Genomic DNA, 26,775 nt, shown 5'->3' with positions numbered 1-26,775 from the left:
AACCTTCTTCTGATGATCACGTAAAAACAGCTACAGGCTTACTGTGATCTGTGCTGTATATCATTACAGAAAATGTGATTATTTTGTTAAAATGGGCTGAATTTCTTTAGCCAAAAATTACAATTTTGTAGTCCTTCTGCAATGTTGACTGTACAACTTAGTTAATTTCTTCCTAGAGTTATTTTCTCATCTTTCCAAAGCTGTTACTCGTGATTCACAGAGGGATAACTTACTTCTCTTTCCATCTTTAATTTGTAGCCACTTTTCTTACACAATGACATATAGGACAGAGCTGTAAATCTGCAGAGTCCTTAATGAGATCTGCAGATCTTGGTGACCCATTCACACTTTTCTAAGTTGTGGCTTCTTTGCTGATGGTGAACTGCTTGCTGAACTACAAACTGTTGTCCAAATAATTCAGCACTGGCTTAGAGAAGAAGAGAAATTTTACCTGAAGGCAGTCCCTTCCCATTAGCTCTCTCCTGAAACTGGATCAGAGTTTCCCTTGAAGAGAACAGAAGAACAGGCAGGGTTTTATTCTGCCACCAGAGAGCTCAGGAGCACTTCACCTGCCAGGTATCTTGTCAAACCTACTGTTACTGGAGAACATAAATGTCCAGTTGATTCAGAAGCAGACTTGGGCCAAGATGCAGGAAGAGGCAATCTGTTATTGAGGTATTTTTCAGAGCTTAGCAAGCCATGTATATATGACAACTTATAACTTTAGTGTTGCTGTTTCCAGGCTTGACAGAAAAAAGAGGGATGGTTATGTGCAAGGCAATTCACAGAGTGAGGGCAATAGGACATAGATATATTTACAGTTTTTTTTCCCTTGAAAAATAAAGGTGCATGCCAAAGTCACTGGATATTCATATTCTACTTGATAGAAAGGAACAGAAACTAGAGAGTGAGCAGATGGACATATTTTGCAAAAGCCTGCTAATGACTCTTGCCACAATCACAATTCTCCTTTACGGGACACAACTCTCTGGCAATGCTGAAAATTAGGTAGCAGAGTTACTGTACATGGAAGAGTTTTCAGTAAAATACCCTGGGATTTCAAGGAGAGCTCATCTAGGAAACCTGCTAGGCATATACTTTTCTTCTCAACCAAAACCCCAAGGAATTAACTAGAGATGTTTTACTTTTTCCAATTTTCATACTTACCTTCGTATATACAGGTGCTTTCCTTGTGTGAAACTGTGAAATTTAAGCAGTGATATTAGTCTATTTGTACATAATTCCCAGAAGAAATGTGTAATTCCTCTAGAGTAGTTAACAAGTCTCTTCTCCTCCATCTTTTTTTTCCTGGAATGTGGAGGATGGGAAGGTCACTTGCAAGAGCTGCTTTCTTGTGAACAATCAATATCACATGATGTCACTTCACAGTGGCTCAGCAGTGCAGAGGAGGCAAAGCAAGGAGATGCCAGCAGAGATGAGAAATGCCAGGACAAGAGGTGTGGAGCACAGATGGTGCAGCAGAGGTGCTTTGTGACAAGACTAGAGCTCAGCAACTGTGCCTGACCTTTCCAGTGCGCTGATCCTCGTGCTTTTTGTTCTGCAGTCATGTTCCTTGTTTCCCCAGCTGAAGAATATGAGTACTGTGTACTGACGTTATCTTCTGTTTCTACAAGTTCTTCACCTTCTTATTTAACTTATGTCTTCTTTCCAAGCGAGAATATCCAGGTTTCGGTTGGATCTATTTTAAGGTGAATTAATTAACCAGCATAATAATACATTCCTGTTTTTAACTATTTTAATTTATCTTATTCTAACATCATTATAAAATGCATTTAACAATGCCAACAATAATAATCTCTTTCTCCCCACCATCCTTATTTTTGTTACAGGGAAATTTACCTCCTGATTATCGAATAAGCCTGATTGATATTGGTTTGGTGATAGAGTACCTGATGGGAGGAGCATATCGCTGCAATTATACCCGAAAGCGATTCAGAACACTGTACCACAATTTATTTGGGCCTAAGAGGGTAAGGAGCAATTGTTTGTCATTTGTATGACTGCACCTATTTGCAGCAGTTGCAGTAGTTTCTTGGATGGTTCTAGGCTTCAGAGGAAATCCACATGCGTGCACTGCAGGTCGATTTCCACTACTTACTTATTTCACTGCAGTGCACTGTAGTCAATCAACTTTTTTAACAAGTCTAACAAAAAAAAATATTGGGTTCAGGTGTTCTGCTGCCTTGATGAGACCAGGGCATAAGGCACATTCCTCTGGCTTTGTCCAAATGTTGCGTTTGAAAGACTCAGAGTCATTCGGTTCAATGCCACAGGATACTAACAGAGTTAGACTTGAGAAAACTTGTGTTCTGTGAGATGCATGTATTATCTTAGGACTCATCCTCTAGACTGTGGCCTGAAGCTATGAGAACAAAGAAACACATAACTCAAAACAGGCTTTACTGGCTGCATGTGACATCAGGCAAGACAGTGGGTTCATGGCAAAAATACCATTTCTCATTTTTGGAGTTTTATTGTTTGATAGATTTCAATACTTTGAAACCAAAGTAAATTTATTACCTTTCGAAAACATCAGAGGTATTTGTTGTCATCTGTAATGCCACTGATCCAATTCAGCTTGAAGCAAAGTGTGAATAACTGTTGCCAGTAAGATTTGCAGTTCTTAGCTTATTTTTGCTTCACATTTTCATTTCATGCTTCAGTTCAGATTTTAGCAACACATACCACTAAGTATCATCCTAAGACACTATAAAGAGCAACAGCTCTGTGGAATGCTTGCAGTCAAACACAGGAGAAGAGAGTTGTTTGTTTTTGTCTCACATATTCATACTTCACTATTGAGAGTAACGATAACGAGAGTAATTGTAGCTATTGGGAGAGACTTCCATGTTCCATCAGGATAATCATTTCAGTAGAGACTTCACAGATACTGCCACAACACGCAGAGCAGCTTCATAACAGTCAGTAAAGGCGTGCAAGGGAAATGGCCAAGATACTAAAGCACTCCAGAGAAATTCACTCGTGACAGTGACTCTTAGAAGTAATTCCTGTTTCCTTTCTATGAGAACAGCCCCCTAGGCAGATCGAATTTACATTAGATTCCAAATGTATGTTTTCTGTTGTTCATTTTGGTGAAATAGAGTCAAATTCAAGTTGGAGTTAAACACATGCATGTGATTAATTTATTTATATATGTGGAGTATATTAAATAATATTTCATTATATTGAGAGTATTTCATTATATATTATATATTGTGTATTATATACCCTATATCTTATAATTACGTGTTACATGTGTAATGTATATTATATGCATATAATATATGTATACACACACAGTTGTAATTTTTCTTCACATTTCTGGGAGAAATAACATTTTTTTAACTTTTTCATACAGCCAAAAGCCCTGAAACTGCTGGGAATGGAGGTAGGTGAGCCTGTGATAAATCTTAATGTATTTTCTTTCTTTGACATATCCGAGTTAAATAATGATAATTTTTAGGTATGCTGTAATGAAAGCACCCATAGCCGCTTTCAAATTGTGAAGGAGATTTGTGCCACACTGGTTGTGTTTTTCATCCAGATAAGTTGATTATGCAAGGCTTGGATTTAGAAATATTTCTTAAAAGAACTCTAGCCGGTAGACAAAAGAAAAGAAGGCTCTGCCCCCTCTGTGGATCAGTTTTTTTCTGGTGAAGATTAAACAAATTGTTACAGTCTGTTAGCCTGTGCCACATTTCAGATCACTAGGTAGCTTAAAAAGGATTTTAGAGCTGTTGAATGAGACGGAAATCTTTACATGGGCCAAATTTTCATCAGTTTTATTGGCAGTTCTAAGTATCTGATGGTTCAGAGATTGCAGTATTTTCTCATTTGTTTATTTCGTACTATTACTCATTTTGCTGTCTGCAGGTATGGCACAGAACAGGTCAGCTTGTTTAATAAAAACTGCCTAAAATCATAGTCATAGAATGGCTTAGGTTGGAAGGGATCTTAAAGATCACCCAGTTCCAACCCCCTTCCATGGGCAGGGCTGCCCCCCAGCCCAGCTGCCCAGGGGCCCATTCAACCTGTCCTTGAGCAGATCCAGGGATGGGGCACCACGGCTTCTCTGGGCAGCTGTGCCAGGGCCTCACCACCTCTGAGTAAAGAATTTTCTCCTGCTAACCTAATCTTACCCTCTTTTAGTTTAAAATCATTCCCCCTTGTGCTATTGCTTTTGGACACTGTAAAAAATCTCTCCTTTCCTACTTAAAACCTCCCTTCGAGTACTGAAAGGCCACAGCGAGGGCTCACCAAGCCTTCTCTTCTCCAAGCTAAACAAGCACAAGTCCCTCAATTTTTTTTCTTAAGACGGGTACTCCAGCCCTCTGATCATCTTAGTGGCCCTCCTCTGGACCCTTCAAACAGCTCTACATTCTTCCAGTGTTGGCAACTCCAGGCCTGGACACAGTGCTCCAGGTGGGGCCTCACAAGGGCAGAACAGAAGGGGAAAATGACTCCCTTCACCCTGCTGGCCACTTCTTTTTTGATGCAGCCCAGGATGCAGTGGGCCTGTTAGGGTGCAAGTGCACACTGCTGGCTCACATCAAGCTTTTCATCTACCAGAACCTGAGTCCTTCATACAGCTGCTCTCAAGGAATTCTTCTGCCATCCTGTAGGCAGACATATCTGGGATTGCCCCTACCCAAGTGCAACATCCTAGGTTTTTGAACCTTTTAAAACCTTATTAGGTTCATATGAGAGCACTTCTCAAGCTTGTCAAGGTTCCTCTGAATTGCATCCCTTCCTTCTGCTATATCAACTGCACCGCTCTGCTCGGTGTCATCAAATTTGCTGAGGCTACACTCAATCTAACTGTTTAAGTCACTGGTAAAGATGTTGAAGACTTCAGTCCCACTTGTGACCAGCCTCCATCTAGGCACAGAGCCACAACCCTCTGTCTATAACCATCTAACAAATTCTTTATCCGCTGAATGGTCCAATTTGGCTAAAATGTGATAGAAACAAAAGCATAAAGTCTAGTTGTGAAAACAAAGTAGAACTGGAGAAAGAAGGGGCAAACATGTAGTAGAAATATAAAATGGGAGTGTTGCAAGGTGATTCTGACTCTACTGAGAAAATAAAGTGAAAAAATACTAGGAATAAGTAAGAAGTTCTAAGAAGATGAGAGCATCCCTTGGATGTGTATTGTCCAGAGGAGGAACAAGGTGGATGTATTACAATGTTGTAACTGAAGTGAGTGCTTGACTTTATTTTAATTGTGGCTGTTTCAAAATGTCTCTGGGCATTGTTCAATGGTGCTTAATGTTCTCAGGAAGTAAGGGCAGTTCAGAGTCCAAAGTTCTTTTTCCCTGAGTTTAGGTATAGGATTATTGGCTTCTTAGTTATTGTACATGAAACTGTACTTATAGCCTTTGTTTTATGTTGTTGAATTTTTTATCCAAAAAAAAAGCTGAAGGGATTGCATTGCAGGTAGTGCATTTGACATCTCTTGTACTGACTCCAAAATATTGTGTGCATAGATTGAATTCCTTCCCTGAGGAAAAAAATTTCTTTGCAATTCTCACAGGACGATGTCCCTTTACGACGAGGGAGGAAAACAACTAAGAAAAGAGAAGAAGAAGTTGATATTGATTTGGATGACCCTGAGATAAATCACTTTCCCTTTCCGTTCCACGAGCTGATGGTGTGGGCAGTGCTTATGAAGCGCCAGAAGATGGCTCTCTTCTTTTGGCAGCATGGAGAGGAGGCTATGGCTAAAGCACTGGTGGCCTGCAAACTCTGCAAAGCCATGGCCCATGAAGCATCAGAAAATGACATGGTGGATGACATATCCCAAGAGCTGAACCATAATTCGAGGTAGATTTTCTTCCATGGGCACTTTCCTACATGAAGTAAAAAATAAACAAAGTGAGAGGGTGCTGATCTTGCCTTTCACTTTAAAATTGTAGGGAAAGTGCAGTCTCTTCGGAGAAAGTCTAATTGATTTTCAAGCAACCTATCTGCAAAAGATGCAGTTTTGCTAGCAGTACAACTTCTTAAGTGACTATATTGCATGTTTTCTCTCTGAGTCCCCACTAGGCATTCTGTTCAGCCCAAACAGAACAACTGTTGAAATTGTTCTCAGCATCATATGCTGAGAGAGGTGGTGATTAACCAACAGCTCATACTTAGTTGATCAAGCCAACATACTAAATTTCGAAGTAATTCTTTCTGATATTAAAAGTCTGAGACATTGAAAATGGTGAGAATTCAGAAAAAGATGTTGTTCACTGCTCTTTCATAACATCAGAGCAAATAGCAGAGAAGCAGTCCTCCAGGCTGCAGATAACCAATGGATTTCAACCCAAAAATGTCAGGGAAGTGGGCAGGCAGGTGGGAGCAGACAGCTGGTAGGTGTGGGTGCTCAGCACAGTAGCACAGCTAAGCTGGGCGACTTATATATATATCCCTACTATTAATGTGTGAGCAGTCAACATCATGATTTGCATGATGGTGATACACCCCTTGCAGAGGCTGCCACTTATTCAGGGGTATTTTCTGCAGCAGATCGCATGAGCTAGCAGGAATGATTGGATGTCCCTCTTTTGCAGGGACTTTGGCCAATTGGCAGTGGAGCTGTTGGACCAGTCATACAAACAGGACGAGCAACTGGCAATGAAACTGCTGACCTACGAGCTGAAGAACTGGAGCAACGCCACATGCCTGCAGCTCGCAGTGGCTGCTAAGCACAGAGACTTCATTGCTCACACTTGCAGCCAAATGCTGCTCACAGACATGTGGATGGGTCGTCTCCGGATGCGCAAAAATTCTGGCCTAAAGGTCAGCACTGTTTTAAAATTGAATTAACAGAGGAATTCTAGTAGATGATGATGGGGCTTGCAGAACATCAGTAATAACTGTCTTAATGAACATTATTTTGGGGTGCTTATTCATAGCAACATTAACCAGAATATATTCTTCCTGTGTTCATCATTTCAGCGAACAACTTGTCACTAAACCAAGCTCAAAGTTCATTATCATTTAGGTTTTTATTACCTTTCTCAGTACCCCTTCCCAAGTCAGAGTTACCAGAAAGAAAACAGAGCCAGGTTAGTACGCTGCGGAGTTAGCCAAGCTTCTGAAACATAAATAAAAAGAAAGATATGAAAGTGAATTAACTGCTAGTGAAAGGTGCTGATCCAGCAGCCCTCCCCAGAAGAGGCCAGAGCAAGCAGCACGTGTTCTTGCAGTCCCCAGCTGCTCTGCCTGATGACTGACCCAGAGGGACTACCCGAGGGGATCTGGAGGATAATCCAATTTCTAAAGCTGCTTAAGCTTTACTTCCACCCACAAAACTGCTAACAGTGCAAGGTGGGTTCCGTGAAGTGAATTTCCATCCAGAAGAAGCCTGAACTGGCCTCTTTCACCTTAACCAACGTGCTGTGCTCATCAGTCAGCACAAAGCCAGGAATTGCCTCCTCCTTCCTCTGATAGAGAAAAACTTTCAGGGAAAGGCTTCTCTTTCCCATGTGATTTGTGTGTGAGAAGTGGTAATAGCTCAGTCAGTTTGTTCGGTAATGGTTAGAGTGCTGTTAAGTGCATGCATCATTATCATTCAGGTCTAATCCAGTAACAGTGATGAATGGCTGTGACTAGTAGGATTCTCCCTGCCCTACTGCGGGAGGAGTGTTTAGATGTCGTTCTGCTTACAGACAGAAAACATTCTCATGTTTGGAGACATTCTTACTATTTTCCTGACAGGCCCTGTGCCTTCATTGGGGTCTGCTGCTCTGGTCCATGTTCAGCTTCATAAGTAGTCCACCTGGGCAGGTACAGTCTCAGCAGCACCTCATTTCCCACAGCATGCTTTCATGTTTACAGCTCTCAGCTATGAAACCATAAAACAGACCTTCCTCTCACAGTGGATAACCAAAGGTAACAGATGCTTCCTTTTGGCTTCTCATAACAGGAGAGCCTCAAAAGGATCCTTTACTCAGTTCACAGTCTGTGTTTTATGTTACTAGAGTTCATTGGCAGACCCTGTTTAAAGGTAAAGCAAGCTACAAAAAGCAGCACAGCAAAAGATTAATTTGCAAGCATGAATCACAGACTATTTCCCACAAACAATTTTCTCATATTGAAACTGGCAAAAGGCAAGAGCCCTGTTTCCTGAGAGTCCCACCAAGAGGGGCAGCACCATCAGTAAGGTGAGAGGCTCTTTGAATCCTCCCCAGTCTCCAGAGCAAGCAGCCCCCAAGGAGCTGGCTATGCCATAAGCCTCCTTGGCAAGGAGCCGCGTGCAGAAGCAGAATGGGTAGCCCAGCACTCAGCTTGTCCACAGCAGGACATGGCCTGCATTCTTCTAACTGCAGTCAATGAGTGTTGCTAGTGAGAAGCACATGCAGTCACCACCCTTGCCCTGCTGACAAGCTGATGTCTGGTTTCACTGTCAATTAAGGAGAGATATATAATAAAATTGCTTTTCCTGAGATAACAGCATAAACAAAAGAAGTTGTTGTACTTTGTGTACAGACTGTCCACTTCTTTTTGTTATGATATCTCTTCAGTTTTTCTACAGAGTTAATGCCAAGTGTTGTTCATTGCATATATCCATACAAGGGAAATATAGTGTCTTCTGCATTCCCTCTGCATAAGAGAGACAAGGCAGAAAAGAAGGAGCTGACGTTAGCGTAAGCATAATGTGGGCTGCCAGGCTAGTGAAGCCAAATCTAAGGGGACTGCATAGCTGAGTACAACAGCATTTGCTATCACTGGCTGTGCCTCATCTCCTCAGATCCACACATTTATGCCTTCACTGCCTGCATACATTAAACATGTATGCGTTATCTTTCTCTGTAGAAAAGAAAAATTCTTGCATGTCATTTACAGTGACATTCCCCATTACATAAAATGCAGAAATCTGCAATTCAGAGGTCTGAACACAGCCATGGTTCCATATGTCACTTACCCTACAAAGTATTTTGCAGATGCATTTGAAATGTAATAAGCATCTGATGAGAAAGCAGATATTCGGGAGAGGCAGTTAGCCATAGCACTCCTATCAGTGTTAATAGAAGTTACACACTTTGTTTCACTACAGAGATCTGAAAACATTACCCCAAGTGACATATACTCTATTGCCATAGAAACTCACATTTGCTAGTGTATTCCTCTTCTCATATGTCCAGAGGGAGCTGTTCCATTTGACACTAAGTAACCATCATGATTGTAATCTGTTTACTGTGATGATTACTGTTGTCATTATTATTATTGCTTTAGGTAATTCTAGGAATTCTACTTCCTCCTTCAATCCTCAGCTTGGAGTTCAAGAACAAAGATGATATGCCTTACATGTCTCAGGCCAACGAGATCCATCTTCAGGAGAAGGAGCCAGAGGAACCAGAAAAACCAGTGAAAGAAAAAGAGGAAGAGGACATGGAGCTCACAGTAAGAGCTGACAACAAATCTCCAGACTTACTGCTCTCAGTTTGCTGTTCTGTGGATGTTGTAGGTCATTTTATGTGCTTGGCAAATGATAGGTGGCCACTCATAACTCTCCCATCTCTGTGGCACAAATCAAACATCGTTGTGTCCTGATGTTGCAGCAGCACACAGTGATGTTGAAGCATCACTTTGTAATGTAATATCTTCATAATTTGATTTGGTGCTGCACTGTCTGAAATAAATTCAAGGGATTTCAGCACTCAACCATGATAAATGAATGGGCCTCTCTAGTATTAATGATGCACACCATTTATTTTTCAGATGGAAATGCCCAGAATCGTGTGGAAAATAGAGATTTGTTTATTCTTTTTAGTTAACTAAAGTAGAGAGCAAGTGTACAAAGAGGAAAGAAAGGTCTGAAGATATTTTTCAAAATTCTTCATGAATTTGTAGTCAATGCCTCTCACACTAAGACATGCAGTTTTCAATCAACTGAATACACTGACAAGTAGCTAGACAGCTCAACACTTGGTAAGAGTTTCTGTAGCTCAGAAGAATTTTGCAAGGAAGGTTAGATCAATGATTTACAAGACAAAGAGGACCAGATAGCTCAAGCTCTGAAAATTATACATGTATCAGCAGTTAAAATTATCAAGAGTGAAAATTATATAGCTACCGAGTGTTGTCAGACCTGCCTCACCTTAGTTTGATTTGGTTTCTTAATTTTGATTGTGATATCTTTTGGCAGGCCTTAAACAAGTCTTTCAAAGTCAGGATAAAGGAGTAGAAGTAGAAGGGACTTTCCTGGTTAATTAAAAAAAAAAAAAGGCTATTTCCCACAGGCAAACAGCCGGAGCTGCCCTCAGGAGCCTGTCTGCAGGCAGGCAGAAGGACCTGTCTACAGGACCCAATATGCAGGCAAGCTGAAGGAGCAGCCCACAAGACCCACCTGCAGGACCCGTTTGCAGGCAAGAACCTGGCTGTTGGGAAGGACCACAAGCCAGAATAGTCACAATGGGCTGTTCTGCACTCATTAGCTATTATTGCAATTTACTACTCCTGGCTTCTGATCCACTCATGAAGTGCCTATTCAAATCATATAAGCACTTCATAAACTGCCTTTTTTCTTGGCACTGGGGAGAGATGTGGGGAGGAATTCATTTCCATCTCTCTGCAGTTAACCCAGCTCCTGGTTTCTTGTCTTCAATGCTGTCTTCCCTTTTTACCTTCTGACTTCTGCTACAAGGAAGTGATGCATCAAACTGTATATTCTTTGCCAGATGAATCTTAGATTTTCCCTCCCTTCCTCTTTGAATGTGCTGACACAGTCCAATGGCTCTTTCCTATCCTTGACTCTGCCCTTCTACTCCCTTGAATTTGTTGCATCATTCTAGTGAAATTTCAGGGGGATGCACCTTTTTCTGTAAATGTAAGGAATACTGCCATGATGTTCACAACATAAAGAAACAAGATCTTTGGAACACTTCTTACCTAAGGTCTTTGTTGTTTTTTTCTGTATAATCTGTAGTGTAGACTTCTTTACATGGATTTTGATATAATACCAGCTATGCCTTACTATGGTAAGGAGGGGTATATAAAACAATCAGAGGTCTTTGCATGTGTTTCTGTTGTTGGATACTTAATTCTCTTAAGGCACTATGTCAGGAAGAGTTTTCCTACTAGCATGTTCTACATAGAAGAAGATGAGTGGAGTAAAATTTGAGTTGTCCTCACCTTAATCAAATTGTCTGGCCAACTGACATCCCATAATAAAAAGGCATCTCATTTGGGAAGTGCCTTTGGGAAGTCCCACTTTTGCCATGTTAATAATACTAAGTCCATTAAGATTATCTGTAACACCCACTGCAAAGCATTTGTAAGATAATCTGTTTTAATAACTGATATTTTGGTTTGATGACTAACTTCAATTTTAACCAGTTGCATTCAAAATAAAGTGCATGTTTTTCTCCTTTTTTTTTTTTTTGTTTGTTTGTTTGTTTGTTCATTTTCAGGACTAACAATTAGATTCTTTAAGGGATTACTAGAATTTTATTTGTTTGCTTCATCTGGACTGCATTTGTGCAGTGTAGATGAGGTATACACAAGGTAAGGTGATTTTTTTCACTGTTTTAACACTTAGTTTGCACAGAATTATGCAATCACAACAGCAACAATAAAGTAAGTCCCCACATGGGTGCAGAGTATGTGTTTATTTTATGCTCCTCTCAAAGAATCTGATATGTAGGTGAACATTTGGCTATACTATGTAAAGATGAATAGTTTATTTACTATAAACTACTTGTTACTCACACCTGCTTTTAGCTTCATAGCAGATATTTGAGAGTGCTGGGCACACATTTCTTTAACACCTAGATGCTAGGCAACAGGCTTTCCTTATAGCAGCTACTCACAAAACCAATCTCAAATATTGCTGTCATCACTACTCCCTCGGCACCAAGCAATTTACCACAATTTATAGATGGAGCTCCTGGTTATTAATCCTGAATATTTAGACCTACCAGAGCAGAAGGGCTAAAAATCTGAAGGGCAGGGACATTTTGTGGTTAGCTGCTAGCTTTTTGGCTATTCAGAAACACCAGTGGTCTAGCCACATCCCAAAATGACACTGTTTCTGGAAGCAGTAACTAGAAGCATCATAATCCTTATGTGGCCTAATTGTTCCCTTACAGTATTTTCCCAGTAAATGGTGTTACTTCACAATGCAGAATAACGTATCAAACTCCTTTAGAAGATATTTCATTTGCTGCTTTGTTCTATTTTCTGCAGAGAATAGAAGGTTTGGATTTCCATGGGCACTTATAGTCTTGAGTCAGGACTATCAGCAGGAAAGCTGGTTATGTTGGCCTCTGGGCATACATGTATCTTATCCATAGTATCTATGCTTAAATTTTTCTCCATGGCAAGAGCTCAATGAATGTCTAACCAGTAAAACTGTGGTTCTCACCCTAGAAGTGGCTGAACACCAGTGCAGTCAGACCCACCTCCAGCTTGTCCACCCATTAGGGTACAGATGCTTGTAGCATCTCACATGCAAGAAGTGAGGCACCCTGTAGTAGGCGACTACTACAATCAAGGCAATGCAACAGCACCCCTGCAGCCCATATGAAAAACAGCAGTGCAAGGTGCCGGGGTTCATGCAGCAGAAGGGCCAGCATTGGCCTTCTCCATAACAAGGAATTTCCTCCTCATTAAGCTCAGAAGCTTCACGCCTCTGCCATGCAACTGCTCCAGCACTCTCCATCTCTTGCTGTGGTCAGCAGTCAGGAGGACTGAGCTCCTGGTGCTTTATCTCTTCTTCATCTTAAAGAACCTGAGCAGGTGAAAAACCTATAACTCAAAGGAAGGCACTAAACACTTTCTCCTGCCAGTAGTTCAATGCAGAGAATGATTGCTCTGGAGCAATTAGCATGGAGCTGCACACCGCAGGGTGCAAGGGGTTGTTCAGGGAGAGGTAAGTGGTATATCCACCCAGCTGTGTACCATTTCCACACCAGTTTCTTCGTGAGTACATGTTAAGTCTATGTGCAGCATGTACATTTCACTAAGGATAAACTATGAAGAGCTTGTGGTCATAATAGCTGGTCTAAAACTCCCATCATTTAATTATAAAAGAAGATTAAATTATCACTAGATCATTAACATAGGTTAATGCAAAAAATGCAGAGCCCAAAACTGCCCTGGTTCTCTGTCAATGATCAGTCCTAAACTAAATGAAACAAAAGGGAGAAGGAGGGAAGGAAACAACAATGAACCCACCAGCATCCTGATTAGAAAATCACCATGTAAAAAGTACGCAGGCATCAACCCCCTCAGGCTACAGTGATGCAGTTGTACAGTAATTTACTGTTACACTGCTGTCAGGCTTACCTTGCATGACTCATACTGAATCATGAACAAAACTGTGTATTAGAGAAAGAGATGCCGCCCACGCAGAGCAGTGTCTTCAGTTATTCCCACCCTCTTGCTTTCTCCTCCGAGTGGAAACACATTTGTTTGGCATTGCAGCTATTCTGTTAACACTGTGACTTAATTATTTCTGCGTGTCTCTAATTGGGGAGGATTTTCGAATTGTTAATACCGTGATATAATTAACAGTGGGAGACATTAGGTCAAATCTAATCCCTGGCCATCTCAGAGCAATTCCCCATCTGTAGCATGGAGGAGGGGAGAGGTTAGTACAGTACAGTACACCATTAATTCAAAAACATAATGAGATAAAATTAGAGCATCATTTATTAACAAGAAAGCAGTAACAAACAAGAAATTAGCATCCATGTGCATAAATCCATGTACTGATGGAACATTATCCTAAAATCACACACAACTCATTCATTTCAGTGAGAACTGAGGGACTCTCAGAATTAGTAAATATATATAGTTGTGAAGAATTGTAAAACAATCCCCTTTGCTAAAGCATGGCACTGCTCATTTGTTTAAGCTGCCAGCATTTATTTCCACTCTCCTGCAAAATTCTTGGGCACCAGAGGACAGCAGAGACAAAGCCTTGGGAAAAGCTGCAGAAATATCTGAAGCGCCAGATGGCAGTTTTCTCTAAGACAGTGTCAGGAGGTAGAGAGAAGCAGGGAAATTGCTTTCTTAGGGATAGAATATTTTCAAAATATTTGAATTCTATTGCACTTTTTTTCCCCAAAAAAATCATAACCAATCCTTGTTATAGAGTTGGGAATCAGTTTGGTTTTATAGATTTCAGATAATAATACTTGGGCTTTTGTGAAGGTGGTATGGCCTCTGTTACTATAGTTATACACAGTACATCTCATGTTCTTGCAGACTGTCTGCTCACCTAATGAGTACTTTCCTTCTCTCCTGAGTAGATACATCTTTTTCCTTTCTTACAAAAATATCAATGGACTTTAAAGGGTTTTAAAGTGCTCCATGAGAATCATCAGGAAGTTTCATTGATTTTTGAATATGCTTTGTTTTACTTACATTTATGGGGATAAGCTTAGGAATCTGCAGACATAAAAAGGTAAATTAAATGGGTAAATTAATTAAAACATGTTTGTTTTGGTATTATATACTTGTGTCATGAATCTTTGTTCTATTTTATTTCAAGTTTGAAGGGTAGCATAGGTGGATGGTCAAATTCAAGTATATAAGAGACCGTATGGACAGTAATAACAACAGTGAGAAAAACTAATTGCATATTTGATTGAAATAGAAATAATAGCGAGCAAATGTCTAGGATCATAGTCTCAATAATGTTACAAATACCTAAAATGAAAGACAAAAAAGTTGATCAGTTTATCATTACAGCTTGCTGTTTTGTGGGAGCAAAGACTTGTAGAAATTGCTCCACATGAGACCTGCAAGGGAAAAGAAAAACAATAAAAGATAGAGAGAAAGAAAGAGGGAGAAAAAAGAAAAAAAAAAAAAAAAAAAAAAAAGAGAGAGAGAAAAATTGTGATTCTTCCATTTCTTACTTACTTTTAAAAATGTGAGAAATGAGAATTGAGAATTGCAGGGTACTAGAATCAGATGAAATAGCTCAATAACTCATCTGAAGTTGATTAGTTACATAAGAATGCCCTGAACAACCTATTGAATCTGAGAACACAGAATAAAAGAAGGACCTTTTCACTGAAAGATGATCTGTCTGACATCTCACTGCTTTTTTCAGTGACTTAATTTTCCACATTTTTAAGTTGTGATGAGAACACTCTTACCTTTAGGGATGTTGAACGTGTAGTTCATTTAACATAAATGTGCAAAAAATGATTTGATCTACTTGTAGAAAAGGATTAGAAAAGCATTTCAATAAAGGCATCATGATGCAATCCCTGTGTACTTAGGATGGTTGCCTCTTGATTCAAGCAGTTGCTTTCATGTGCCGAAGTGCTGCAATCTATAGCTCCTGCCACAAACTAAGTAGTAAGAACTTGCTCAGGGCACAGTGACCTAAAATCCACTATACAATACTATTCACGAAAGATTTGCTTTTAAGAATACTTAATAGATCAATCTGTACTCTAAACACAAAGTGAAACCTTTTATTAGCATTAACTTCAGAGTGCGTGAAATGTAGACTCTCCTTCCACTTCTCTTTGAAGCTGGACAAGACATTAAGAGTGAACACAGAGTCCATAGCTCCCTGTAGATCTTCAGCAAGTCTGAAGTTCAGTGGTTACAAAGAAGTCAAGCCAACCTGAGGTAGTACACGAGCACAGTGGGACTTCATTATAGAAGAAGCTGTGGAGATGTAGAAGGACCTTTTGATCTAAAGCCCTGAAATCAACTGGTCGTTCCTCTACATCCATGTGAAGTTCATGGCCCATGGGATCATGGCTTGCAATGGATCCTATGATCAACATGAAAACAGTCCTTAGCTTCATTGCTCCCAGTCCAGCAAATGCTAATTCACATTTCCTCCTGTTCCCTTTCAGTGTCAACCTTCCGAACTTTTCTTTGTTTAAAAACAAAACTTATCTGTTTTCTGTTTGCATTTGTTTATTTTACATAATAAGAAACTGTTGTCAGGTAAAAAATCTTTCTGTCTATAAAGACAAAAGGAGAAATGTTCTCCATATCTCATTTTTTGTTCACCAGTCAAGGAGTTCACTACTGCTGAAGTTTTACTGTTGCACTTTAGAAGGAACTAAACAGCAGCATTTGCCTCCGTAAAAGATAGTCTGAGAACAAAACATTTTGCACATAGCGATGGCCATCTGATTTTGTCTAAAGATAAGAAATCAGATAAGCTTTGAAAAGTTTCCTTTTTAATTTTTTCCTTTTAAAATACCTTAATTTGTCCTTCAGAAATAAAGAAACATAAGGATGTCTGTTTTTGTAGGCAATGCTGGGACGGGGGAATGGAGAATCCTCAAGAAAGAAAGAAGAAGAGGAAGTACAGAGCAGGCACAGACTGATTCCTGTTGGAAGAAAGATTTACGAGTTCTACAATGCTCCCATCGTCAAATTTTGGTTTTACACAGTAAGATATCTTTTTTGTTACACTGCTGCTCCTTGGTGTTTCTGTGATTCTATGATTGGGCTGAATGGACAAGTACTGATACTGAATTAAGATCATATTGTGTATTTCTTTGAGAGTCTTCATCTGTCTGCATTGGAGGATTTATCCATAAAGAACTTAATCTTTTGTGGTCATCTAGCACTTGCTAACCTAGGAGTTTTAAATGTTCATTCATGAACTTAATGATTAACTCTAGGTTATTCTTCAAGTACAAGTAGCTTGCTGAAGTCAGTGTGCCCGAAGAATTCCAAATAGGAGAATTCCCAATACTAAGCCCAGCAGGAGGCTGATTTTAATCAGGATATCAGATAACATAATGATGGATGAAAATAAGAAACCAGCAGAGCGTATCTTTCCTTGGGACATTTTTGCTTTGTTGTTTTACTAGTCTGCAAATGCCTCTGTCTAATTAAAGTGTTGCTGTGAGTAGCCGTAAGGTAACAACACTATGAAAGCAGTCAGTATATATTAAATTATGTCTAACCAGTCCAATATCCCTGTGTTATAAAGAAGCAGACAGTGCACATGATATAGAAAACAAACAAACAAACAAACAAACAACTAAGGTAATATATTTTGACTACAGCAAGAAATTGTCAAAAACTTTTCTAGGTAATCCCATAGGTAAATTTATCATTACCATATTGAAGTTATTACATATACAAAGCCTTTTGTTGATTGGTTGTTAGGAGTATATATCAATTACTCACTATCCAGCTGGAATCAGGGATTGGAAAGGATTCCGTTAGGGTCTCTCCTACATCAAGTATTGTTTGATATTTTCACTTAAAACTTCAATTATGAAGTTTTGCAGATGGCACTGCATTATATTTATATTATAGAAAGATGAGATCAAAAAGTAAAACAAACACAGAAATTAACCTTTTCAGTCTACTTAATTAGAGTACGGTAAGCCATTTCACTTTATGCATCACATGACAGATGTGGACTGGTTTGAAGGCTACTGACAAAAAAGAAAATAAAAAATTTATCCAGAGGTCTGTAAAATACAACTTAAGGGGAAAGACTTAAGGAAGTGAGGTTATTTTCTCTAGGAATAAAATGACTGCAGAAGTTCTGTCATCAAATACATGGTAGTTGCTGAAAAGAGGAATAGAATCCTTGCTGAATATAGCTGCAGCAAGACAGTTGTTGGCAAAATGTTAGGAAACAGCTTTTAACTGTTCTGAGTCATATTGTTATAAACTGTGTAAGGAAACAGTAGATTCTCCATTGTTAATAATTTCTAAGTCTATCTTATCAAAACATATGTCCAATATGGCACATTGCAATTAATTCCACATTGGCAGTCTGGAATTGGCTAGTTGATTTCTCATGGTCCTTCCCAGTTAAATTTTCAATCACTCTGCTGAATGCACAGCAAATCACAAAGAAATGCATTTCTCTCCCACCTCCTGAAGATGACTTAAAAGAAAAAATGCATTACTGGAATCCAAACAATACGTCTACAGACAGCAGGAGCAACTCACATCTACAGAGATCAAACTGTGGTAGACTGCTTATTCTAGCAAATAGCTCCAGTTTGGCAATTGGAGTTACTACATGCTGAACTGTAGCCATTAAAGGTTAATCAGCCCAATGAATCTAGAAACTGCTCAGCAGCAGCTTAGTCTCATTATCAATTGCAATATGTATTATGCATAACCAGAAAAGTCTTTTCACTGTAAACAGAAAGAAGCATCCTGGCTTTCCCTGTTATTTCAATTCTGAAATAGGAGAAAGAAATCAATATTGTGTTTCCATTTAGACCTGTTTCTACAGTTTTATGTCCTGAGGCAGATCTCATTCAAGGTCACTTATTAAAGGTGGATCTTGGCTGTCCTGTGTTTCAAGAGCAAATTAAGGTGCATTCTGGCTGTAGTTCTTGACCAGTTGGCTATATTGAAAAGCAAAAAGAAAATAACTCAAATGGGATTAGAGTTGCACAGCCTAGCTGCCTTTTTGCAAGCATATAGACAGAAATGTTAATCCTAGATTTCAGAAGCAGTCCTCAAAATCTTACGTCTCACAGCCCAAAATGGAAGGTGACTATGCCTTTATTGCATGACATTTAAAATTGTTTGTTTATTCTACATCTAACTATCTGCTGTTATTCTATATGTCTCAATATCCGCCTTCATTCTTAAAATATACAAGAGTGGTTTAATTGTGGGGGATATTCAGTAAGAAATATTTTGTAAGTACTAAGTAAGAAAATTTATAAACAGCTTTTTGTCTTCCTCTCTGTTGTGAAATAGTTTTGAAAGTCAACAACTCTATTCTCTTTTGTTACTGTTGCATTGAAAGGCTTGATTCACAGGTTTCATCCCACAGACTGCCCAAGAGGAAGATGAAGACTATCCCTATTTAAATATAAGCTTTAGACTGAAATGCTAGCATGATCTAAGAAGACACATTTCTACCTCCTTGAGGAGTTAAAAGAGGCATTGAACATCTGGCAAAAGTCATTTTCTAAGCATCAGAACAGCTCTGTCCCAATTTTTTCATCTTAGGACCACTTCTCTTTTTGATCATTTAATTATTGCAGTCAGTGAGAAGAGAGGAAGGTAGTCTCATTCTTGAAGAACTCTCTTGCAATATACAGGTTTGTCCTTTATTGTGATGTGTACTCAAGTATACACAATATGACAGTGTCCACAGGAATGTAGGGAGGAATACATCCTTGAAACTTTTTAACAAGTATTCTTCTGCTTAGTTTCTTCACGTACTAGCTTCAGGGGTGAAGATGGCAACCCCAAGCTCTAAGTAAGAGCAAGATAAAGGGTGTTCAGCTTTTTGTATAGTAGCACTTTCAAAAAATCTTGAGTATCTGTATAGGTATCTGCAGTGAGATTTGACAGCCGTGTGAGATTGGAAGGCTGAATTTACAGGTTTAGAGAGGACAGGGAGGATGTCACCTTTGTCGGAAGGGCTGGTTTCTTGGGGTGAAAATGATGTGATTTTAGCATCACTTCATTCTTAAATCAAGATATAATTGTTTTATCAAGCAAAAATTTTCAAGTAAATATGAATTGACAAAAAAACAGTCACAAAAAAAGCTCACATGAAACCCAATAAAAATGAAAAGCTCTTGCTTTCGCTGAGTTTCCTACAGTTTCTGTCACCTTAGTGTCCTGATTCTTTTAACTACAAATGCTCAGCAAAGGCTGCTGAGTCAGACCGAATTAATAAGATTGCTGTGAAATGGTTATCCATCAGATCTCATAAACATGTTCTAAGAGGTATGCTGTGTGACGCTGTCTTTTTTCTTTGTTTCTGGGTGGGTTTTTTTTTCAGTGTAGTAGGTGTTGTTTCAACGAGGCATTATAGTTCTGCCCACCCAAATTGAGTTCCTGTTGACTCAGCTGACACCTAGATACTGACCTAAGTCAGTATATATGGTCAGTTTCCTTCAGGAGTGGTAAGGGAAGACCAAGGTAATTCCAGATTATCCAGAGCTGCAATCTATCATCACTCACAAACAGAAGGACCAGTGTGATCACTTCCTGCTCTTTTTTATGTGAATGAGAAGCCATGATTCAATTGGCTTCCTTATCTGTGCAGATATTGATGGCCAACACAAAGAATTTTCTCATGTATCCTTCAGTTCAGCAACTGAAAGGAAAGCAAGAATCCTGTGACTTCTACACAAAGCATAAGCCAAGTCAAGAAGACCATTAATCCCATTCTTTGAGATTCTGACCACTTAAATAGTCCTACCCTAAAAGTCCCGAGCTTTTCTATGGCTGTTTCATCTGAAGTCTGATACTGAACACTTAATAGTTGTGAGTAATGTGCAATCGAGAAAGAGTTGTATTGAAATACAGATGTGTGCAGTAAGTTTTCTGCAACAGCAATTATGAAAGTTCATGTATGGAACTGAATAATCTTTTCTCTGATTTAAATTTGACTTTAGATGCATACTCTTGTAGGGCTGCTGTTCAAAAAGCAAAGTAGGTAGGAAGTTGGATTCAGGCCACCACAGAGCCCAGCTACAGAAACTCAGAAATGCTATAGCCCACATTCCAGTGTGACACCTTGGCTTCTGTGAGTTTTGTGATTTTGATGATGCAGTTTGCTCATCTTATCTTTTTCTGACCAACCATTTGACTATACTCGGAATGGACAAAAAAAACAGAGTCTTAATTTGTGTTTACAATTGGATGAAAGATTAGGCCAGAAGGTAGATGTATCAGAGAAGGGAAAAAAGAAAAAAGAAAAAGAAAAAGAAAAAAACCACCACTGTACTCAAAACCTTGCAGAAAATATAAGGCACATAAATGCATGACTATGCATTGCTGCATCAGTATGTTTAGAAGTTTTTGGGGAGGAATCGTAGTGGAAATTAAGGCAGCAATATACTGGTTGAGGACGTGTCTATCAATACATGGAACATTCTGAGTGCCAGACAAGATTGTGCCTGGGTGCCAGCAGAAAGGATGTGAAATGTCAGAGTGAGTCCAAATTAAACAAACCAGGAGAAGAAGCACAGAGGAGGTGTGCTAGTGGAGTAATGAATGTTAGAAAGTAAATGAGGAAGAAATATTCACATTTGTAACTTAGTAAATTAGTTTTTGGTGTTTGGCACCGTGGTATGTGACAGGACTGTTACTATAGGACAATCAGAGGAGACTGCATTAATACGGTTTTGTTGGAGAGATGGATGTAGCCAGAGAAGAGGATATTTGTTCGTGTACTTTGCAGTTTCCATATTGTATGTGCTAATGTGAGCTTTTTTGGACAAACCTTTTTTTGGACAAGCTCTCTGATTCCTCTTTTGTCTGTTTAAAGTTCTGGGTACACTGGAATTAGGAATATCAAATCATAAAAGAGGAAGTGGCTTGCTTGTATAAATGTGATGACTACTGATATTGATTTCATTTTGTTTCTTTACAGCTGGCATATATAGGCTACTTAATGCTGTTCAATTACATAGTGTTAGTGAAGATGGATCGCTGGCCATCGACACAGGAATGGATTGTCATCTCGTACATTTTCACTCTGGGAATAGAGAAGATGAGAGAGGTAAAGTCACCCCAAACACATACGACAGCTCCTCTGAAGCAGCTCCATTCCTTTGCCTCTTATCACATCACCAGAGAGCAGAGCTCAGCACTACCCCTCCACTCTCTGTGAGGAGATGAAGGCTGCAATGAGACCTCCCTTAAGCCTGTCCTGCTCTGGGCTGAAGAAGCCAAAGGACCTCTGCCACTCCTCAAACTTCATCTTCTTTCAACCCCTCACCATCTTTGTAGCCCTCCTTTGGACACTCTTTAATGTTATGTCCTTTTTTGTACTGTGGTGCCAAAACTGCACACAGTACTGCAGATGAGGACACACCAGTGCACTTCAGTGTGGGACTGCCCCTTCCCTCAAATATCTGGCAGTGCCATGCTTGATGCACCCCAGGATACAGTTGGCCTTCCTGGCTGCCTGTGCGCACTGTTGGCTCATACAACTTGCTGTCAACCAAGACTCCCAGTGTCTCATCTCCCAGTATGTAGGTATAGCTGAGGTTGCCCCTTCCCAGGTGCAGAATCTGGTACTTGCTCTTACTAAAAGACTTTATGTGGTTGGTAGTTGCCCAGCTCTCCAGTCCATCTAGATGTCTTTGCAAGGCCTCTTTATCCTTGATGGAGTCAAGAGCTCCTCCCAGTTTAGTTTCATCAGCATACTTGCTTGAAACACCTTCTACTCCTACACTCAAGTCATTCTTGAAGGTTTTAAAGAGAACCAGTATTAAAATGGAGCCCTGGAGAGCCCCGCTATTGACCATCTGCCAGCTTGATGTAACCCCATTTACTATAACCCTTTGGGCCTGACCCGTCAGCCAATTGCTCACCAATAGCATTATGTTTTTCTCTAGCTGCATGCCGGATGTTTCATCCAGAAGGATACCGAGAAACAATATCAAAACCTTCACTGAAATCCAAAAAGATAACATTAACTGGTTTCCCTTTGTCAGCTAGATGGGCGACCTTGTCATAAAAAGAAATTAAAATAGTTAATCAGAACCTTTCCCTCACAAATCTGTGTTCACTGTGACCAGTGATCACATTGTCCTTCAGGTGTTTTCAATAGCTCTGACAACCTTCTTCCATTTAAAATTGAGAGTGCCTTTCTTCTCTGTATAAAACCTTTGCTTCCATTGAATTTCTCTATTCAGATTTCTGCATGATGAGTGTTAAATAGCATTCACAAATAAGGCATGGAGATCTGATATATCTTAAAGCTTGGCCACTATCCTTGAAATGTTGTCCAGGTATGAAGTATGAAGTATGTTTTAGGGAGAGGGAAGGGAGACACAGTATTATGGAATGGGCACAAAGACATAGGGATATGCCAACCAAAAAGTCTGCATCCAGAGTTCACTCGAAATTCACAGTTATTCTATCTGCCCAAGTATCTCATGCAAAGGCCTGCAATAAAAATAGCAGTAACTGGTGGAAAAAATTATATCCATGCTGAATACTGCAGCACATTTCTAATAGGTTTTCCCCCATTTAATTTTGAAATTTCTTGCTAATTATGTCAAGAAATAGAATGCATCTCCCTAAAGATGCTAAGCAGGCACGTAGAGAAGAAGGAGTATTTAAATGTGGCACTCGATCTGCCAGCAGAGTGATAGTGCTCTGTCGTCCCCTGCACCTCATTGTCTTTCCAACCCGCAGCTACAGCTGTGCCACTTCCACTTGGCCAAATGTGCATTTATTCCACAATGGCACCAGAGGCCAAATTCAGCCCTGATGTGAGTGGGTGTGAGTCCTGCTGACCTCAACTGAAATAGCACATTTGTACCCTTGGGCTGAATTTGTTGCCATCTACGTGTGTCCAATCTGTAGCCAGTGTTTTTGAGGACTAGAGGAAAAATGTTCCTGCAACAGCCACTTAGACTCCAAAGGTAAGTTTCAAACACCATGTGGCAAATTCTACTTTATAAACAAAAGGATCAGAGGAAAATTCATTAATTGTGTATCTGTAACAGAAAAAAAATGGAAGAGGGAGGCGGCAGCCACACGAGGGCTCCGCAGCACGGATGGAATCAAGGCATCCCTGGCTCCATAGGTGGCAGACTGCCAGCAGGAATCGTGTGCCATTTTTATCTCATCCCAATTCACCCCATTTATATTCACCCCAAATTCTCCTTTCCACAAAAGTTTTTCAAGAACTTTCGTGGGAATGGATTCCTAACCAGATGTTCGTGGGAAATGAGCCTGAAATTCATTCTGAAAATGAACAGTAAGAAAATTGTAAGAATGGCATTCCTCTCTTCAAGGAACTGCATGAGTCTGCTCAAACGTTCTTGGGCTAAATATAGAAAATGAAAACAAACAGCTTGTTAACTGACTGAAAGCTAGGAATTATTCATAGAAATCATTTTCAGAATAGTTTCAACAGTAATTCAGGGGAACAATCAGCTCTCCCAAATGATCTTGCAAATAGAGTGATGATAAATTCATAAGGTAAGATTAATTATTTTTATGAATTATGTTCTCAGCTGTGGAAATGAATTTTCAAAAACTCCAAATAGGATCCAAATAGGAGCTAATCTTTGCTGAATTTAATGCAAAATCAAGATCTTTATGGTCATAAATTATTTCTTAATAGTTTCATGGACATCTTAGAATAATTTTCTTTAAATCTAAAGCTTTAAATCTAAAGTGAAATTATTAAGTACCTTTCTATGTTTTCTCCCCTATTCCAAGAATAATTAAGATCAATCTGAAAAATAGAAAGTCAAACATAAATTTCTTCTTATTTTGTGGGGATTTCAGAAGAACTGGGGTTTTCTTCCTTCTATCAAAAGAAATTACATGTTGTGTATATAGTTGCAGGGTTATACTACACTTGAGTTTCATGTTCAAGCTTTCACAAAAGAAATCAAAGACTGTACAAGGTATTTATGTGTTAGGAGGCCATCAGCTTTGATTCTGGCTTGTGTAGCACCAATCTGATTACTTTAGCTTTATACAGGCTTAAATTAAGACAACTCAGCTGGCTCCTCTCCATGTCCTTTGTCCTTCAGATACTGATGTCAGAGCCTGGAAAACTGTTACAAAAAGTGAAAGTCTGGCTGCAGGAGTACTGGAATGTTACAGATCTCATAGCTATCCTCCTGTTCTCTGTTGGGATGGTCCTCCGTTTGCAAGATCTGCCACTTCGGAGCGATGGCCGGGTGATCTACTGTGTGAACATCATTTACTGGTACATACGGCTACTGGACATCTTCGGAGTAAACAAGTACTTGGGACCGTATGTTATGATGATTGGAAAAATGGTAAGAAAATTTGGTTTATGGCTTCTATTTTCTGCAATAACGTTCTTGACTCAGTGTCTTTGGACTTGTCAGTGTAATCACTTTTTTTTTTTACAGATTAGTATTTCCATGTAAACTAAAATCAGGTCCTTCTTGATTCAAGTCATCTGCACAGATCCCCCAAAACTGGCAATTAGACACTTCTTGTTGTATTTGATAATGTATTGCTTATCTTTCTGCTAGATCTCTCTTGAATACCAAAGTCATCCTACATCATTTACAATAAATCCAAAGGGTACAAACTCTTAATTAATTGCAAAATTGTTGCAAACTCTTAATTTCATTAAAGTTAAAAGAAAAAAAGATTCCATACTTCGAGATTCTTAAAGAAATTGTGTTGTTGTAGGTGTAGCATATTTGGAGTTGTAATAGTTATGATTATGGCTGACCTCTATATATTTTATTCCATATCCACATATCCTTGCAATCTGCCTGTTCAGGTGTATTCCTGAGAGGTGAGAAATCCACGTGCCTAACTGCAGTCTCTGTCCCCTGACCGTATCACATCTATATAGTGTGGCAGGAATATTAATAATTCACGTAATAGTGAGCTCATGTAATGGAAATCAAGCAATATTTGATGCTGGATGTATACATTTTTACTTTATTTTTATATATATATATATTTTTATATATATATATATTATATATAAATATATATACATTATATATATAATATAAATATAATATATATATAATATATATTATATATAAATATATTATATTTCAGTAGTAATAGCAGGTATTTGTTGATGGGAGAGGCTTTGCAGAGCTCCAAAGTGCAGCAGAGAAAACACTCCAGAATTCTTGCTGTATATTACTGGAAAAGGACATCAAGACAAGTAAAAAAACCAAAGCCACAGAGGAACCATTGCATTATTGTTTGTTTCATTCCTGTCCCAGTTGCACCATGTGTCTTCATCGGAGAATATGGTGGTCATCAGGAATTACACAGCACACCATGTATAAAACTCCTGAAAAAACATCTATCCTTCTGTTGTGCACTAATTTTCACAAATGGCATGACCAAAAGTTTCAGAGCTGTGGTGGTAGCGAAGGCCATTCAAAAGCCAGTTCAATATTAAACGGATTGGCTGTGGATAACAACCTTCCAACAGTCAGAATTATGGAGGGCTGATAGGAGCCCAGCTTCCCCAGTAGTATAAACAGTGGCTTTTTTTTCTCCCGTGGCCAACAGAAGGGAAATGGTTGAAAACAGCAAAATAAAATAATTTCCATCCCTTTGTCATTCTCACATGAATTAAGCTTTGCTCCACTTTCACTGGAAAACAAATGTAGGAAAATCATTAACCCCTGTAGGTTTGAGTCCCCACACAGAGGGTTTTGAATTCAGCTACCAGAATACTGTGAAGGTGTGGGCATTTGTAAAAGAGGGATGTTATTTTATTTTGTGCCTTCCTGTTATTTGATTTCCATGCCTCATCCGGTTTTCCATGCACTCAGCAACTCTGACACATTTACTTTGCCCAAACACATGCAATGCCCAGCTGGTTTGAGTTACATAAATTTGCCCCTCACATCTGTTTTCTGGCCATCTTATTCCCATGTGCAACAGCCAACCCAATTTATAACATGCACAGACTTCCCTGAGAGTTGCACCTGCTCACTCCCTGCTGCACTGCCTATTTTCAAAGCACATGCCCATCTATCTCCTTGCGTTCTTTCTTTTTCATCATCTTGCAAGTACCATTCAGTACTGTGGAGACAATCAATTTCTACATATTTCTTCAGAGTAAGCCTATCACGGCTATTGGGCTCCTCAGCAAACTATACTTAACGCAGTCCACAGACTGAGCTTGTATGCTGGGCTTCTCTTTAAACAAAGTTTAGACTCAGGAGAGAACAGATGACTCCTTCCATCTTTCCAGTGTTCAGCAACTTTCCCTTTACCTGCCTCTCCATTGCACCCAATACAGCAGCTGTAATAGGTTTTGCCTCTGGGCCTTATGAGCAAATATGCAAAGGGCACAAATGGACTTGAGAGGTTTAGAAGTAAGGATGGAGAGAGGAGGAG

The 26,775-nt window shown here is 39.4% G+C and overlaps 1 protein-coding gene across 1 annotated transcript in view; it reads left to right on the top strand.

Moving 5' to 3' along the window:
* TRPM3 (transient receptor potential cation channel subfamily M member 3) overlaps positions 1–26,775 on the top strand; it is a 254,725-nt gene that overhangs the window by 206,707 nt on the left and 21,243 nt on the right. Inside the window, exons 13-22 of the mRNA XM_042826792.1 lie at positions 1,674–1,709; positions 1,851–1,991; positions 3,380–3,409; positions 5,555–5,844; positions 6,579–6,807; positions 9,247–9,414; positions 10,254–10,379; positions 16,244–16,384; positions 21,320–21,448; positions 24,450–24,701. Coding sequence (XP_042682726.1) covers positions 1,674–1,709; positions 1,851–1,991; positions 3,380–3,409; positions 5,555–5,844; positions 6,579–6,807; positions 9,247–9,414; positions 10,254–10,379; positions 16,244–16,384; positions 21,320–21,448; positions 24,450–24,701 — 1,542 coding nt within the window. The remainder of the gene's footprint in view (positions 1–1,673; positions 1,710–1,850; positions 1,992–3,379; positions 3,410–5,554; positions 5,845–6,578; positions 6,808–9,246; positions 9,415–10,253; positions 10,380–16,243; positions 16,385–21,319; positions 21,449–24,449; positions 24,702–26,775) is intronic.

Source organism: Centrocercus urophasianus, unplaced genomic scaffold (assembly GCF_019232065.1).
Source record: "Centrocercus urophasianus isolate 14NV4802_14NV808 unplaced genomic scaffold, USGS_Curo_1.0 seq_27, whole genome shotgun sequence".
Taxonomy (NCBI): domain Eukaryota; kingdom Metazoa; phylum Chordata; class Aves; order Galliformes; family Phasianidae; genus Centrocercus; species Centrocercus urophasianus.
Note: the sequence above shows the minus strand (reverse complement) of the source record. Positions and strands in the feature narration are given on the sequence as shown.